An 18,463-nucleotide genomic window follows, 5' to 3' on the forward strand; every position below is an offset into this window, starting at 1 on the left:
ATAGAAGAGCAAATACAAAAAAGGATAAAAAAAAAAAAAAATCTGAAGAAGGCCTAAGATTCATGTTGGACAACATGAAAAGGAATAACTTAAGAACTGTCAGCATTCCAGAACAGGAAGAAACACACAAATCCACAGAGGAGACAGCTGAAGAGATGCTGAAAGAAAAATTTCCTAACATCCTGAAAAGCAAAAAGATAAGCATTCAAGAAGTTCAATGAACCCCAGGAAGGATAGACTCTAAGGAATTTTGCCAAAGCCAACCCTACTATGAAAAATTTCCTAAAGGAAGTTTTGTGGACTGAAAAGCAACAAGAACAGACAACAACCAGAGAATGACGTACATGGCAACATCACCTTGAACTCAATCGACACATGGAAGAATCAAGAACAGAATAAAATTATAAGAACAGAGGCACTAGGAGGTCAGTCTATGATCAAAACAATTATAATGTGAAAGAAGGTAAACACAGAGGAACAGAGATCCAGGTGGTGGGAAGGTCAGGTAGATTACAGGATAAAATAGACTGTCGTAAATGGAGGGAAGAGTTAATGGAATATAAGGTAACCACAACTGTGGGGTTAGGTGGAGGGTTTAGTTCACATGTTGGGGAGGGCAATACAAGAAGGGGGAGGAGGCAGAAGAACAAGATAGATAGAGGAACACAGAGACAGGTTTGCATGGCCTAAGTGGGACAGAAGTAAATAGTGATGCATGCCTTTCCCCCTCTTCCCTCACCAGGTAGACCAGTGTGGTTGCCAGCAAGCTTACATGCCCTGTATTACTCTGTTATACAGGGATCTAGGCATAGTTTGAAGAGGGGAAATAATAATAAAATGCTTGACTGACTTATGAATATTAGTTTCCCTTGCCTACTATTGTAAAATAGACACTTGAGTGGGATAGAAAGGAATGTTGGGAACCATGATGACAGAAAACCTGTAAGCCTGTCTTCAGCCTATAGCTAACTGGAATACCTAAAAGGGGTTCTAGAACTTGCCCAGTGTAATAGGCCTCGTGCAAAGCCTTTACAGAGTATAGAACCTTAGGTAGAATCCTGAGTCCCATCCACAACCTTCTGAGGTGGGACATTCCCACTTAGCAAGGACAAGCAGACCAGCCTGGAACAGCTAAAGTGACAGAATATACATATTCAAAGAAAGAAAACCCAAAACAAAAATGTCAGCATGATTGGCTACTACAAGAATAAGCAAGCTGTTTGCCAGGAAGCCATCAAGGCAAGCAATAAGTTCCTTCAGGACAAACTCCTCTCTAAGACTGAAACTTGAAGGGAATACACAAAAAGGCATGCAAGCTTGCTGGCAACCACACTGATCTACCTGGTGAGGGAAGAGGGGGAAAGGCAGCAATGAAGACATGAGCTGAGTTCAATCACCGTCCATTGACTCCCGTTGACCACATGATGAGAGAGATAAGAGGAAGGGCTGGTTGGTTGAAAATGTGTTGAGATCTGGGGACACTTAAGCCCATGGACAAGGACATAACCACAAAGGGCTAGAACTGAGAGTGAAGCATCCAGCTGATATGAAGTGAGGAGAGATGCACAAGAACACCCAAACTTGCAGACAGTTCCCTTTTGACCTAGCCTTGATGGCTTACTAATCAGAACTCGATTAGAGGAAGATTACAAAACAAAATTTTTTTTTCATAAAGGAAACAAGGGTAAATTGCTACAATTTGATGAATCTGACCTATACTCATGGAGGTAGTAACTCCACATGCCAACAGAGAGGGAAAGAGGCTTCACATCAAGTATCAATGCTATCCCCTCTGTACACAGGGCAGATAGGGATGGGCAACTTAGACAATGGCTACCTAAAATGAGGGGCAATAAAGGCACAAAGTGACTGGCTTACAAGGTTTCAAGAGGGAGTTTAGTTTAAGAGTATGTGGGGGAAAAAATAGTCTCCTCTGAATAGTGTTCATCTTGTCTAGCTGGGTCTGGCGAAAAGAGATGGGGATAAGATTCATATGACTCAATAATGAGTAGTTGTTATCATGACTAATTGTGACTGTCACACTTGTAAAGGTAGAAGTCTTGTAACAAAAACAGGGGAGTAATTAATCTTACAGTCCAGAAACAGAGGACCCTAGGACCATCAAGGGAGAAGAGCACAAGCAGAAAAGAATGTGGGACCTTATCCAGAGAAGTAGCGATGCCAGACACAGAGGCAGAGATGGGGGCATGGAGAGGGGGAGCGTCTGAGGACTCTAGATTCATGGGAAGAGAGGGACTAAGACCTGGTGGCCATGAGGCAGACTTACAGAATTTGTCCTTTGGAGGTGTAAACTATTGTATATGCCTGAGTGTTTTTGTTTTCTTTAAAAAAAAAAAAAAAAAAAAAAGCTAAAGGATACAGAGAAATACTATTAACTGATGGTACATGGAGGGGATTATAATTATTGTAATAAAACAAGGTTTTATTGATTTGTTTAATGTAAATCTGATTATCTACCCTGTAAACTTTCACTCAATACACAATAAAAACCTTAAACCAAAATAAAATCAGCACACACAAAAAAATCAGCCTGTTTTGAGTCAGAATCAACTAAAAATATAAAATAAAATAAAATAATGGCCGTTTTCCACGAACTTTCTGGAGCCCTCACATACAGCTGACATATACTGCAGGTTGGAATTCAAAGGAACTTCAAACAGTTTGTGGGAAATATCAGTATCTTTTCATTTCATTTCCCATGAATTTTTTAAAGGCCCCTCAAACTTCATCTATTTACATACATTTTCTACCTCCCCAGGTGGGCTGGGAGCCCCTTGAGGTCCAGAACCACGCTTCTTTAGACACAGAGCAGCTACCCAGAAAATGCTGGAAGTTATCAAAATTTTAAATACTCAGCTAACAATTGGTTGTCCTATAATGAATATTTCTTCATTCTTTACTTAAAAGTAGTAAGTTATCACTTACAGAATAGCTCCTATGTTGCAAGTGATGTGTTAGAAGCCATATATAAATGATTCAGCTCATTTAGTTGAACTGAGTTTATTCTACCCAAGAAATACAACTGTTAAGCTCATGAATTGTTATTCTTTCTTACTCATCCCATTGCTGTATTTAAATAGAATTAGAACAAACGCAAGAAAGGGTAAAGTGACCTATTTTAGTTCAATCTAAGGAAGATGTTCTAGAAGGGTCAGAGAGAGTTTCCACAAAGCAATGGGCTGCCTCTGAGGCACTGGTTACTAGAGGAAGACGAGCAGAATCTCAATGTGCAGGGACGTTATGGAAAAGGTGCACGCATTGGAGGGGCTCTGAAAATTCTGTCCCTCAGAATAGGAAAGTTCCCTGGGCTTCACCCTTAAGCCATCAAGTCTGGAGAAGTAGCTACATTAGAAGGTGAGTAACGTCAGAGCTCACAATTTCCTGTCTCTCCTATGTATAAGGCTGGACTATCCCAAGATGCACTGCACTTCATTCTTGTCTCGTGGTCTTTAAATACTTATAATATTTCCCCTTGAAGACTGAAGGTGTTTTACAATAGGTGTTTCACAATTCTGGGATTCATGCAGATCACAAAGGAGGCAGATTCAATGTACTTCTAGTGTCTAGATGTCCGGAAAAACTGAGTAGATAACTCCTCTACCACAACAAACCTTTGACCCTGCCCCCCACTGCCTAGTCATACTGGTTTTATAGGTTAAGGTGTCTTACTAGAAGGAGACAAACACGCAAGAAAATTGAGTACAGCTATGTTGGGAGTCCTAGTGGGTGTGGCGCTGTGGGTTATAATGCGCTGGGCTGAAAGATCGGTTTGAACCGCAACGTCAGGGGTTCAAACTCACCCATCGCTCCTTGAAAACCCTATACACGGTTGCTATGAGTCAGAAATGACTCAATGGCACTTAACAACAACAATGTTGGGAGAAATTTCTTTGCAACCATTTTAGTCTTCATCAAAAATGTGCCCCACTAGGGCAGGTTTAAGGAGCCCTGGTAGCACAGTGGATTATGAACTGGCTGCTAACGGCAAGTTCAGCAGTTCGAATCTACCAGTTGCTCCACAAGAGAAAGAGGAGGCTTTGTGTTCCAGTTAAGGATTTTGCCTCGGAAACCTTATACAAGGTTGCTATGAGTCAGAACCAACTGATGGCACACAACCACCACCACCACCAAGGCAGATTTCAGGAGCCCCGATGGTGTCGTTGATTAATCACAAAGTCAGTGGTTCCAACTCACCAATTGCCTCACAGGTAAAAGATGAGGCTGTTTGCTCCTGTATAGATTTACAGTCTGGGTAACCCTAAGGAGCAGTTTTGCGCTGCCTTATAGGGTCGCTAGGAGTTGGAATCAGCTCTATGGCAGTGGATTTTAGGGGGGTTAATGTTGGTTGAGAACCGCAAGGTCAGCAGTTCGAAACTACCAGCTGTTCCGCGGGAGAAAGATGAGGCTTTCTGCTCCCGTAAAGATTTACAGCCTCGGAAACCCTGTATAGGGTCGTTATGAGTCAGAGCCAACTCCACGGCACATGACAACAACAAATGTTGGTTGAAATTGTCAAGGACTTCATTCTTCTTGGATCAACTATCAACATTCATGGAAGCAGCAGTCAAGAAATCAAATGACGTATTGCATTAGGAAAATCTGCTGCATAAGACCTTTTTAAAGTGTTGAAAAGTAAAGATGTCAGCTTGAGGACTAAGGTGCGCCTGACCCAAGCCATGGTATTTTCAATAACCTCATATGCATGAGAAAGCTGGACAGTGAATAAGGAAGACTGTAGAAGAATTGATGCCTTTGAATTACGGTGTTAGAGGAGAATAGTGAAAGTGCCATGGGCTGCCAAAAGAACCAACAGATCCGTTCTGGAAGAAGTACAGCCAGAGTGCTCCTTGGAGGCCAAGATGGCCAAACTTCGTCTTTCATACTTCAGACATATTGTCAGGAGGGACCAGTTGTTAGAGAAGGATATCATATTTGGTAAGGTGGAGGGTCAGGGAAAAACAGGAAGACCCTCAACAAGATGGAGTGGCCAAGTGGCAGCATCGATGGACTCAAGTGTGGCAACAGTAGTGAGGTTGGCCCAGGATCAGGCAGTGTTTCGTTCTGCTGTGCATAAGGTCGCTATGAGTTGGTTCCGACTCGATGGCACCTAACAACAACAACAAGGTTGGTTGGAGGTACTCTAACTTGTTTTATTTCCGCTCTTTGATTGCTTGATAATGATAAAAATCTCCCAACCCACTGTTGGCCAGGGAATAACATGTAAAAAGGTCCAGCAGTCGACAAAGCAAAGTAGATTGAGACAAATTTAAAATCACACACACACTTATAAGAAGTGGGAGAGTAGTAATATGTGAAACTAGAAGGAGAAGCGAACCAAGAACTGGAAGAGACTTGTGAAGGAAGGTGTCAGCCTGAGGACAGCAGAAAGTCACGGAGAACTTGAAACAGGATAAAGACTGCTCAGATTTGCGCTTTACAAATACTGTTTCAATTTCTATGTAGATTAATTGGTTGAGAAGGAGGAGATGACGCAAAATATGGACAGAAAAATGAGTTAGGAGGATGTGACAATAAGCCACACAAATGGAATTGGCAGTAGTAGCAACAGATGCACAGATCCAATAGATTCTCAGTAGGCAAACCCATCAGGACTTGGCAATAGAAGAGTCCAGGACGGTCTTGAGATTTCTGGGCTGATCAACCAGGTGGTTAGTGCTTTGAGATGAATACATGGTAGTGGAGGCTGAGGTATGGTGTTAAAGGATAAGCACTGGACCTCAAGGTTGATTTGAACCACAGGTTGGTGGTTTAAACCCAGTCACTCCTTGGAAACCCTGTGCAGGGTGGCAATGAGTTTGAACAGACTCGACGGCACTTAACAACAGCAACAAGGGGCTGAGCAGAACGTGATTCGGTTTGGATCGTGCTGTGTTTAAGATGCCCTCATGCCATCCAAGTAGATATGTCCAGAGGGTAAGTGACATATCTGAACTAGAGATATAAACGTGGAGTTCATTAGTATACTGACTGTAATCGAAACCATCAGTAACGGTAAGATTATCCAGAGAAAAAGTAGAATCCAACCCACAAGGTTAGCGTAAGAGTCCGTGCTAAATAAAAAATACCCTGACCTTCTTGTTACTACAGTTTATGCCGCACAATTTATAGAGGGCATCACATCCAAGTAATGTGGGTGTCCTGAAACACAAGTGAAGCACACAGTCATCTCTGTAGAAAAAGCAACTCTCACAGACCCAAGCCTAACACGTGGATCAGGGGCCTAACAACTCACCACAGTCTGACACAATCTTCCAAGACATCAATTCTAACACCATAATACTCACCAGTTGACAAGGCCTCCTCCCGAACCTCACCCTCAGCAGGTTGATGGATATTCCAGGATGTTTTAGGAAGCAAAGAAATCTCCTCAGGTGATGCTAACTTCACCATGTCCATGTGACTGCTCTGGGACTGGTACTGGGGGATGAAGCAGGTTTTGCCTCGTTGGAAAATGTCCTTGATGAGCTCCTCTGTCTCAATTTCGTCATGCATGCTCAGAAAGATGGAAATTCTTTTGGACTTTTGATACTGACTGTGGGCAATCACCTATATGGGAAACGATGGCAATCACATTTTCCAAGTTTACACTTTTAAAACACGAATGACTTGCCTGAGCAGTTTTTCCCCCCTTCTTCCTCAGCCTTCTCCAACTTTTTATCCCTTACCCCCAAAAAAGGAGTGGTGCCGACTTCCTGTCATTCTGGATCCAACAACTGCTTCTGTGATACTTTTACACCTCCATGCATGCCCACTCTAGTTCAGAAGTGTCAAGTATCTGAAAGAAAGTCACTACAGGGACCTACACTGGCCAGCTCAGCAATTCCAGGCTGGATCCCCATCTAACCTTCAAGTCATCTTTAGGCAGCTACAGTTTCCGAGCTTCTCTGCTCTCTTGTAATACTGAACCTTGGCTCCCACTACCTTCTTAATCCTTCGACAGGCTCTTGCCTCCGAAATTCAGCCCATATATAACCCAACTCAAGCCTGAAGCTTTCCCGAGTTCTTACTCCTTTTACAGTAATACACCACTTACCAACTGAAATGTGCTGTTTCATGTCCTTAAAATGTTGTTGTTGTTGTTGTTGTTAAGTGCCATCGAGTCGGGTCCGACCCATAGCGACCCTGTACAGGGTTTCCGAGGGTGTAACTCTTTACGGGAGTAGAAAGCCTCATCTTTCTCCCGCGGAGCGGCTGGTAGTTTCGAACTGCTGACCTTAAGGTTCGCAGCCCGATTCGTAACCACTACGCTACCATTGTTGTTAAGTGCTGTCCAGTCGGTTCTGATTCATACCGACCCTGTATAAGGTTTCCAAAGAGAAGCTGGTGAGTTTGAACCTCTGACCTTGTGGTTCAAACAGACCTTGCAGTCCAGTGCTTTATCCCACAGTGCCACACTAGGACTCTTACATAGCTTCACAGGAGCAGACAGCCCATCTTTCTCCCATGGGTTTGAACTGCTGACCTTGTGGTTACTATCCTAATGCATAAGCCACTACACTACTAGGGCTAACCAAACTCTAGGCTTCTTGGAGACAGAGAACATGCCTCATAAGTCTCTTGATTCTACTTCCCTTCACCTTGTTTTCTCAGCCGCTCTGTCTATATAACGTCAGTGTGTTCACTAGATGGACAGTGGGAGGTCCTGGGAGGCAAAGACTCTCTAAAAGCAGGTGGACGTTAAAAGAAGGTGGGCCTGAGCAAAAGAACCCCTTCATAATCCCTCCTACCAGTTATCAGACCAAAAGGCCCTGAGCTTTGTCTACATCGAAAATAACAACCTCAAGAGCTTACCCAGACTTCCCAGGCCTCCTCCGCCCTATTCCTTTTTGGTTCCTTCCTGTTCTATGAGCTAAGAAGAAAAAGATATTGCAAACGCATCTTTAAAGCATGTCTGACAGAAAGATACAGGTACAGAAAGTTGTGTTACTCCTAATAAAAGGGGATACAGAAATTAAGTAGATAGAACACATCTAGCTGGTTAGAAAGTTGTTAGCTGTTGTTGTTGTGAAGTGCCGTCGAGTCGGTTCCGACCCACAGCGACCCTGTATAGGGTTTACGAGGAGCAGCTGGTGAGCTTGAACTGCCGACCTTGCAGTTCAAACAGCTTTGTAGCTTGTGCATTAACCCACAGCGCCACACCAGGACTCCTAGAAAGTTGTTAGGAACCCTGAAATAGGTAAAGCAAATGAAAAATGTGAAGCCCAGACCTGAGGCGTTGACAACGTTGCTGTTCTTGTTAAGTACCATGGAGTCAGTTCCAACTCACAGTGACCCTGCACAGGGTTTCCGAGGTTGCAAATCTTTATAGGAGCAGAAAGCCTCATCTTTCTCCTGAGGAACAGCTGGTAGTAGCAGCCCGATTCATAACCACTACGCTACCAGAGCTCCTTGACAAGTAACATAGAAAAACATAAATGTCTTCCTGGTTCTTGTAAAGATGAATACACCTATCCCTCACTTACCGACTACCTTGTTATCCAACATTTTGCATGTTTGCATGTGTCACAGTAAAATTCTCTACTCTTCAACTATTTTGCATATTAACACTATGGGTTTGACAGCAATGAATACTGAGGTGCAAGGCAAGAGTCATGCTGGCTTTGATGGTTAACATCATGGGTCAACTTGTCTGGGTCGTGATTCTTGTTTTGGCAGTTATGGAATGATGTAATCATCTTCTTTTTTGTGATCTGATGTGGTCATCCTCCATTTCTGCAAAGCACTTATCTTTGGATAACGACCTGGTCTTTGGAGCCTAACCTTGTTGATATGTGAGAAGTAGGTATAAAGGAAATAAAGAGCTGATAAGCAGTTATAAGCATCAGTTAAAATTCAGTGTGAGACTGAACTTACACATTCCTCTTTTGTCCTTCCTTAAATTCCATTTATCCATCAATAAAGAAACACAAAACAGAAAATTCATGACTGCACTGAAAACAAGACAGTAGATACTTGACTAATTTCTCTAAGACAAAGAGCAGATGCAACAGTCCTTACAGACAAAACCGAAGCAGATCACAGCACTCAGAAAACACAAATACTCTGAAGGAATATCCATTCCCCCCATGAAGCCCACAGTGCCTACAGAAAACAGAGGAAATGCCCACTAGTTGTCACCACCTCATTCATAAATATGTACAGACAATAAAGAAACATCAAATATTTTGGTAAACTAAAACACAAAATAATCAAAACAAGCCAACGAAACACCACCTGTCAAGTTGATTCGGACTCAGCAAGGTGACAGGGCAGAGGAGAAGGGCCCTATAGGGTTTCCAAGGCTGGGAATCTTTATGGAAGCAAAGAGGTACATCTTTCCTCTACAAAGTGACACGTGGGTTCCAATCGCCAACCCTCTGGTTAGCAACTGTGTGTTTTAACCACCGCACCATAGGGCTCCTTAAACCACAAACTGAAAAAGAAGCAAATAAACAGCAAATGCTGCAGGAAGAAACAGAGAATGCAGAAAACAGAGAATGTTTCCTAAAATTCTAATTCATTTTCTTACACAAATTCAAGAAGACAACTGCCATCTAGAGCACAACAAGAAGCTACAACGGCAAAGAAGTAATCACAGAATAAGAAATAGTTACTGAAGTTTTAAACTAACATTGCCAAAATTATAACAATTCAAGAATTAGAATAGAAAGAAGACAAAGTAAAAAAAAGGACAAAAGAAATAGGAAAAATGTCAATATATTACATATAAGACCAAACTAGAATTTTTACTGTTGGGGTAAGAGGAATTCCAGAAAACACTAAAGAAGAAATAATCAAAGATATAATAGAGACATAAAGGTATTGGTGTTCAGTCTGAATGGAGGCCAATATACCAAGAAAAGAGTAAAACTCATTTTAACTTTGAAATCCAAACTATCAAAATAAGTATGAAGGTAAAATATAGGCATTCTCTAACATGCCTACCTATATGTTTTAAGTATTTTAAAGTACTAAAAATTTGACTCATAAATTTTCTGGGGAACAAAAAAAACAAGAAAGAGGAAGATACTGATTTCAAGAACCAACACTTACTAGAAACAGAGTAAAGGAGGAACTGAAGGACAAAAGCTGTCCATCCAGGTGGAAGAAGCCAGATCAGCAGGAGTAAGCAGAAAGAAGTTCCATTTTAACAGACAAAAAATGACTAAGAATCTATTGATAAGATAAAGGCATATTCTATCAAAAAGAGAAAAGAAATGCAATTAAAAACTACAAGACACACAAAGCATTAGACAGTTTGAATATTAAGCTAAAACATGGCATGATTTTTGAGCAATCAGTAAAATATAAGAAAAAAGAAAATATTTAATATTGATGCTTAAAAATATTCCCCTCCAAGCCACAAATACCTAGTGATACAGAATTATTTTTCTTTTTCTTACAGCTTCAACCATAAAACTTGATTCTATGAGTAATATTTACATATTCAAAATACTTTAAATGTTAATTATAGGATTTCAAATCTATAAATTATCCATACCTAGCTCTGGTAGCAAGGAGCTCTGGTAGCGTAGTGGTTACGAATCAGGCTGCGAACCGGAAGGTCAGCAGTTCGAAACTACCAGCTGCTCCGCGCGAGAAAGATGAGGCCATCTGCACCCGTTAAGATTTACAGCCTCAGAAACCCTATTCAGGGTCGCTATGGGTCGAAACTGACTCGACGGCACTTAACAACAACAACAACAGCTCTGGTAGCATAGTGGTTACAAGTTGGGCTATAAACCTCAGGATCAGCAGTTCACAAGTATCAGCGTTCCCTGGGAGAAAGATGAGCCTTTCTGCTCCTGTAAAGATTTGCAGCCTTGGAAACCCTAGTGCTGTAGAGTCGGTTCCGACCCATAGCTGACCCTGTATGGCACTGTAGAATCAGCATTGGAGTTCAAACCACAAGGTCAGCAGTTCAAATCCACCAGATGCTCCTTGGAAACCCTATACGGGGTCGCTATGAGTCAGAACCGAATCAACAGCACTTAATAACTACAACAAAACTCAACAGACTCATTATAATTCCCGAACAGAATATCATAAAACTTGACCTTGTTAACTATAATGAAGGTGTTGGATTTCAAGATGGAAAAAAGAAATGACAGGACATCGATTTCTTCATGGATGGTGTCAGGGTCTCAAGATATAAAATATGACTAAGTTCTTTACTACTTTTGTGACAAACTTCTAAATTTTAAAAAAACATGCTGTGCCAACATGAATAAATAAGGTTTTTGCGTAATTATAGGGAAGACGGCATCACTGAATATCTTTTTATTAAACAGTCACTATGGTAAAACACTGGCGTCCTGGCATGGCACTGTGGGATAATGCACTATACTGCAAGGTCAATTTGAACCACAAAGTCGGCAGTTCAAACTCACTAGCTGCCCTCGGAAACCCTATACAAAACACTACTGCAGTCACAATACATTCTCTAACCTCTGCTTTATATTGTGCATGATCCATTTCTTAGTCATGAAATCAACAGTGAACATGAAATAGAATAAAACAGAAACTAGTCAAGTTTCTTGCACATAGTGAGAATAAACTTGTGGTTCAAACTGACCTTGCGGCCCAGTGTTTTATCCTATAGCGCCAAACCAGGATTCCAATATGTGTATGATGGAGCTTAAAAAGTTGTGGAAAATGGAATTAAAAGCTAATGGAATTTCTTCACAGACTCTGAAGTCCCCTTGTGTGTATGCTTCATGTGAAGTAAAATGTATTTCACTCGGCTCTGCTGTTTCATTCTTCCTCTCATCCTTTGATACCAGTTCTAAGGTGCAACTGTTTGGCTATCAGGAGCTTTCCCTCTATATAGGTATTATTCTCACCAAGAGTTTAGGAATTCTAATTCGCTGGTGTGATGCTGGAGAATAAGCACAAGACTGCTAGCCACAGGGCTAGTGGTTCAAGCCCACCAGCTGTTCCTTGTATACAGGACCACTAGGAGGTGGAATGGACTCAGCAGCACTAACACAGACAAAGGGGCCCTGGTGATAGAGTGAGTAAAGCACTGGGACGCTAACTATAAGGTCAGTGGTTCAAACCCACCAGCTGCTCCTCGGAAGTAAGATGAAACTGTCTGCTTCCATGAAGATCTACACCTTGGAAATCCTAAGGAGCTGTTCTACTTTGTCCTATAGGTTGCTATGAGTCAGAAGCAGTTGGATGGCAGTGAGTTGATTCCCAAGCTCTAAATTCTGCAATCATGAGGGATTCCCTGACCTCTATTCAATCACTTGCCAAATCCTGCTTTTTTTTCCATGTTCACTGCTGGTGTCCTGGCTTACATCATGTTCATTACCTTACATCAGTGTTCATTACCCTAGGTCGTGTTCATTACCGCTGATGTGAATAGCACAACAGCCTTCTTACTGGCCTCCATGTTTTGTCTTTTTTCTTTCTCTTCTCCCCAACCCACTTTCCAAAACGTTTCTAATATATTCTTCATAAATTTATCAAAACGCTGTAGAGTAGTGAATGTAGACCCTCTGCATACCCCTTGAGCCCTCATAACAGACCTATAGTCTGTTATCTCATTTCACACATAGATCAAAAGTTGGCAGTGATTCGAAGACTTGACCAAGTCCACAAAAAACCATGAAGCAGTTCTTGTTGTGTTATTAAGTGCCGTCAAGTCGATTCTGACTCTTAGTGAGACCCTGTACAGGGTTTTAAAGGAGCAGTTGGTGGGTCTGAACTGCCAACATTGTGATTATCAGTCCGGTGCTGATCCTACAGAGCCACATTACATCCAGATCTGAGTAGGTCCGAGAAAGAAAGAGGAAAAAAATTAAATCATTGCCACTGAGTCAATTCAAGTTTGGGCAACCTCATGTATTATACAGCACAGAATGCAGAGCTGCTCCATAGGGTTTCTTGGCTGTAATCTTTAGAGTCCTAGTATGGAGCTGAAGGATAAGCACTCAACTGTTAACTGCAAGGCAAGTGGTTCAAAAACACCAGCCTCTCCTTGGGAACCCTATACGCAAGCACTATGAGCTAGAAAAGGAGCTCTGGTAGCATTGTGGTTACGAATCGGGCTGCGAACCTTAAGGTCAGCGGTTCGAAACTACCAGCTGCTCCGCGGGAGAAAGATCAGACTTTTTACTCCCATAAAAATTTTCACCCTCGGAAACCCTGTACAGGGTCGCTATGGGTCAGAACCGACTCGACAGCACTTAACAACAACAATCTTTACAGAAGTGTGGTATAGCCACTGCAGTTCCAAGGCTCGTGTTAAATTGCATTCTGCAGTATCTTGCCTAAATAACCCCACACTTGTTTTTCCTCATCTTCCCTTCCTATTGTAGCTTGCAAAATTCATTCAAAACTTCTCCGCACAGAAAACTGATGGATAGCCTCTCCCCAGCGCTAGGTCTTCAGAGCACTAGTGCTGACCTGCGTATCTGAGTGCTCTGCAGGTCTATACGTGTCTTTTTCTCTTCTAGATTCTCTGCTCCTTTACGGCAATGGCCACTGCATCTTTTCAGTCCTACCCGCCCGCCCCCCCCAGTACATAACCAACTGGAGCCTATAGTAGGTGGTCAGATATATGAACTAAATTTTAAGCACCTCAAGAGTAAGGACAAGATGGTGTATTTCTCTACACACTGAAACACCCAGAAATGTTTTCCTCATAACGTTGTTGTTGTTAAGTGCAGTCGATTCCAACTCATAACAACGCTATATGGGATTTCTGGTGCTAGCTGAGGATCAAACAGTCCAGTGCTGATCCTACAGCTAGCGCCACGCCAGGACCCCTTTCTCATAATAGTGAAAATCATTCAGTTTGAGTGAATAAAGGAACATCTGCATAAATTTCCTCATGCTCACCTACCTATAGGAAGGGGGGAGTGTATTTCTTTTGTCGCTTTGATCCATGGGAAACCTGAAGTTGAGAGACTAACGGGTGAGTAGTAATTTTAATAAAGGCATTTTTATGATGTATCTAATTTCAAGGAGCAGTAAGGGAAAGAACTCCCATAACACATCTCCAAATATCCACTGTTATCTCTATAAGAGGATACTTATCTGATTTACAGTACAAGTACAAATATGTATTTATTCACAAGATACTGATTTGTTTGCATTCTGGTGTCCCACAGAAAGTCACTTCCCGAACAGCCTTAGAGCGTGTCTTCATGACAGCACATGACTCTCAGTTTACTGGTAAGAAAGCTGACAACACACATTGGTAGTAGGGTGGCAGTTCATACATGCCAGTGTTTATCCCAAATAAAATGTCTAAACAGGACTCTGCAATCAGTAGATGACCATAGACAAGTTCTCTCATTGTTGTTAAGTGCTGTTGAGTCAGTTCCAACCCACAGTGACCCTGCATAGTGTTTCTGAGGAGCAGCTGGTGAGCTTGAACCACCAACCTCATAGTTCAAACGACTTTGCGGTCCAGTGCATTAACCCACAACGCCACACCAGGACTCCAGTTCTCTCCTTACTACATTTATATTAGTCCCACTGCTGGGTGTCATGGCGTCGGTTCTGACTCAAAGGGACCCTGTATAGGGTTTCTGAAACTATAAACCTTTACCACAGCAGAAAGCCTCATCTGTCTCTCATGGAATGACTGGAAATCAGTTATCAGCACAATTCATAACCCACTACTCCGCCAGGGCTCCCATTAGTCTCGCTGTTGTTGCTGTTAAGTACTACTGAGTCGGTTCTAACTCATAGCAGCCCTGTATAAGGTTTCCAAGGAGCAGCTGGTGGATTTGAACTCATGAACTTGTGGTTTGCAGTCCTGCGCTGATCCTACAGCGCCACACATATAGTCAATTAGTCTTATTAGGGTACCTTCAAAAAAACAGTCCAATCAAAACAGTGGCTTCAAGGGGATCTGCTAGTACAGTTAAAATTCAAGGCAAATCAGCTAAGGTCACATCGAGACTCCAAAGGAGTCATCTTAATAGATTGTCTGGAAGAATAGAGGGTAATCTCAGGGACTTGTCATGCAAAAGTTTTAAGAAAATCATTTATTGTTCAGTATATTTCAGAAGAAGGAGCTGTGGTAGCATAGTGGTTATGAATTGGGCTGCGAACCCGCAAGGTCAGCAGTTCAAAACTACCAGCTGTTCCATGGGAGAAAGATGAGACGTTCTGCTCCCGTAAAAATTTACGGCCTCAGAAACCCTGTGCAGGGTCGCTATGAGTCAGAACCGACCCCACGGCACATAAAAACAACAAAATTGCAATGATTTGAAAAGAGACAGTAAAGTTGCACTGGGGAATGTTTTTCTATCAAAATAAAGCACCTGCTTATTTTTCCAGGGTAGCAAAGTCGGGAGAATTTCATCAGGGAACTTTAACCCACCTACCTAAAGCCCTGACCTTGCCCCTTCAGACTTCTTTTTGTTCCCCAAACTCAAAGAATATTTCAAAGGAATGCAATTTCAGTCCCTCAAGGACGCCAAAACCGCGGGTTTGACAGAGTGTGAATGGTGGAGTGCAGAATTCTTCCAGGAAGGGTCAGAGAGTTGGAAACACTAGACCTAGATGGAGGATACGCTGAGTAACAATAAGTTCATATTTTGCTATTTTTGTTTAATAAAGATTTCTATAATTTTGTAGCAATACTTTTTGGCTTACCCCTGTATATAACAAGTCTTTCCCATGAAAAGCCTAGAAAGAAAACTAACATCACCTAATTCATAAATAAGGGCATCTGCTCATTCCTTTCATTTCTCACTTCTCTTTCCTACCTTTTGGGCAGCCTGCATAACATAACCAGTTCTTTCTTGCATTAATTCAATAAAATTATTTAATGCTCAATTACTATGCAAAGTCGTTTGAATCCGGAGGTCGGCGGTTCAAGCTCACCAGTCACTCCTTGGAAACCCTATACAGGGTCGCTATGGGACGGAACCGGCTCGACGGCACTTAACAACAACTATGTAACAGAAAAATGCTAAGCACTGAGGCTAAAACATAAGCTAAGTGAAAGAAATGTAGTCAGTATCTGTCTTTTGCCCTTTGGCGTCTCTAAGTCCTTTCTTAGTGTCCCCTGCTCTGAAATAATTGCATCATTTTCTAGTTATTTTACTGGTATGATTGGATCCTTACTAGTAATACAACTTAAGGGTTCCTTAAGAAACCTTAGCGCTGAGGTGTTTCCCCCCGTCCGCCCCCCATCTATCTTTCTGCTCTCACCCTGCACCTGTCGGCCTCTCACCTCAACACCCTATGATTACGTCAGCGAAGGCATCACTTGTCATTAGCACAGAAACCCCCTTTCGCGGGAGAAGCTTGTCACCCACTGGCACGATTCACACCACTACACTGCCTTATTGCCCCGCACCTTTACGACCAGGTACAACGCTACTTCCGCGAGGGCCCTGCGTGAGCTGGGAAAACGTGCACGCCCCAGGGAACGTGAGCGCGCCTGAGGAGACGTGTACGCAGGAGGAGGGAGAGGAGGCGGGGATCTAGGAAACGTGCGCACGCTGGAAGACCCATGCGCGCGCCGGCAATTAGCGCCTGCGCACAACCACCAGCCCGGCACCTCCTTAGCTATTTAGCGTTGGTTCTCATTGCGCGCGATTTCGCACCTTCTGGGTCAGCAGGCGAGACTGGCGTAGCCGCTCTTCGGCGCTCATCGCGCGCAGACGCTGTTTCAGCTCCTCTCGCAGGCTTCGCTTGGCACCGCTTACTGCCGCCGCCGCCGCCATGTCGCAACAAAGCCGGAGCCGGACCTGCCCTCTGCCCCTTCGACTTCAGGCCACGTCCTCGTTCCCTCCCTGCTGGGGCAGGCTCAGGGCTCCACGAGGTGCCCCTCTTCCGGATCGTGAATTGCGCGCCACGCCCCCGCCACGCCCTCCGCCCTCTCGACCCCACCTTCGTGCAGCCTGGAGGCTTTAGCGCTCTAATCCCGCTCGGGGCCAGAAAGAACAACCCGCCGCGCGGAAGCCTGTGATTGTCAGCGCTGGTGCAGTCTGTAACCACTGACAGACAACACGTTTGTTCCTGCCATGTGACATGGAGTCAGTTCTGACGCTTAGCGACCCTGTAGGTTTTCCAGAGCCGCTATTGCATTTGAACTGCTGACCTTTCCAGTACTAGTACAGTGCTTATCATACAGCGCCACACCACGACTCCAGACCATAAATGTTAAGTGCCGTCGTGTTGGTTCAGACCCATAGTCAACCCTGTACAGGGTTTCTGAGGAGTGGCTTGTGGATTTGAACCGCTTCTGGTGTGGCGCTGTGGATTCGTGCGCCAGACTGCAAAGCCCTTTGAACTGCAAGGTCGGTGGTTCAAGCTCACCAGCTGCTCCTTGGAAACCCAATACAGGGTAGCTATGGGTCAGAATCGACTCGACGGCACTTGACAACACCTTGCGTGTGGCTCAAACTGCAGCAGCGTTGATAATGTTGATAATGTTGAAACCCTATACAGGGGCGCTATGAGTCGGAACCAACACATCACTCTCACCATATTCCCCTGTGCATAGCTCACTTCAGTACTATCATAATAGATTTAAAAAAAATTTTTTTTAGTCTCCAGAATTCCTCATAGGCAAAGTGCTGTGTATATGTGCAAAAATATGTGGGGGCGTGTCTGACTTCCTCTAGCTTCACAAGAGGAAAAGAGAACCAAAATCAGCGCAAGGCAGATTCCTATGAAGGGAAGGTCAGCAGGTTCCACCCTACAACTTCCTTTACCCTATTCTCCCACCAACCATCTCTCTCTACTTCACAACTGGGTGTGTTCATCCATTGCAATGGCCACACGCAACTCAACAATACTCATGATCATGGGGTTTATTATGGAAGTGAACAGGATATAATTCAGGAGCAAAACCTACTCAGGACACAATAGTTCTCCGGTCAGGAATGTCTCGTGTCTACCATACTGCAGGCACGCCTCACTCTTGTCTTCTGACTTTCAGACTTGGGGCCCCTTGGCCTCTGCCCTGCTCAGAAAAGTGTTAAAAAGCTGTTTTAAGCCAGTCTGTGAATGCCCAAAGGGTGCATTCTGCAAGTCAACTTTACTCAGCTTTACTCAGTTCTGTCTCCAGGTCTCTGTCATTGTCTCTGCTGTAGCTGATTATCTAGGTAGGGGTCTCACTCTCCACTCATGCTCTTCCTTTTTGATGATCCTGGGATAATCTGTTCCAGCTTCTGAGATAGTTCCTTTTAAACCTAGCTGGATGGCAAAACTAACCAACCCCAGGCTTAGAGTCCTATACCGCCCATTTGCATGGCCAACTCAATCCTAGTATGGTGCCGTAGGATCAGCACTGAACTGCAGCAGTTCAAACCCACGAGTTGCTCTTTGGAAACCCAATACAGGGTCGCTCTGAGTCAGAACTGACTCAACAGCACTTCACAACAACAACCCAATTACTTGGTGAGAATTAAGAAGACCTTGGATAGAAAAGCCATACCAAGTAAATTCAAGGTACCATAGTGTG

The 18,463-nt window shown here is 43.3% G+C and overlaps 1 protein-coding gene across 1 annotated transcript in view; it reads right to left on the reverse strand.

The window, feature by feature from the left end:
- The window catches only part of MTHFS (5,10-methenyltetrahydrofolate synthetase (5-formyltetrahydrofolate cyclo-ligase)), a 77,607-nt gene extending 60,889 nt beyond the window's left edge, over positions 1-16,718 (reverse strand). The window contains exons 1-2 of the mRNA XM_006870901.1: positions 16,599-16,718; positions 6,327-6,588 (exon numbers count right to left, since the gene is read on the reverse strand). Coding sequence (XP_006870963.1) covers positions 6,327-6,588; positions 16,599-16,718 — 382 coding nt within the window. The remainder of the gene's footprint in view (positions 1-6,326; positions 6,589-16,598) is intronic.
- Positions 16,719-18,463: the final 1,745 nt, after the last annotated feature.

This window comes from Chrysochloris asiatica, unplaced genomic scaffold (assembly GCF_000296735.1).
Source record: "Chrysochloris asiatica unplaced genomic scaffold, ChrAsi1.0 scaffold00156, whole genome shotgun sequence".
NCBI lineage: Eukaryota > Metazoa > Chordata > Mammalia > Afrosoricida > Chrysochloridae > Chrysochloris > Chrysochloris asiatica.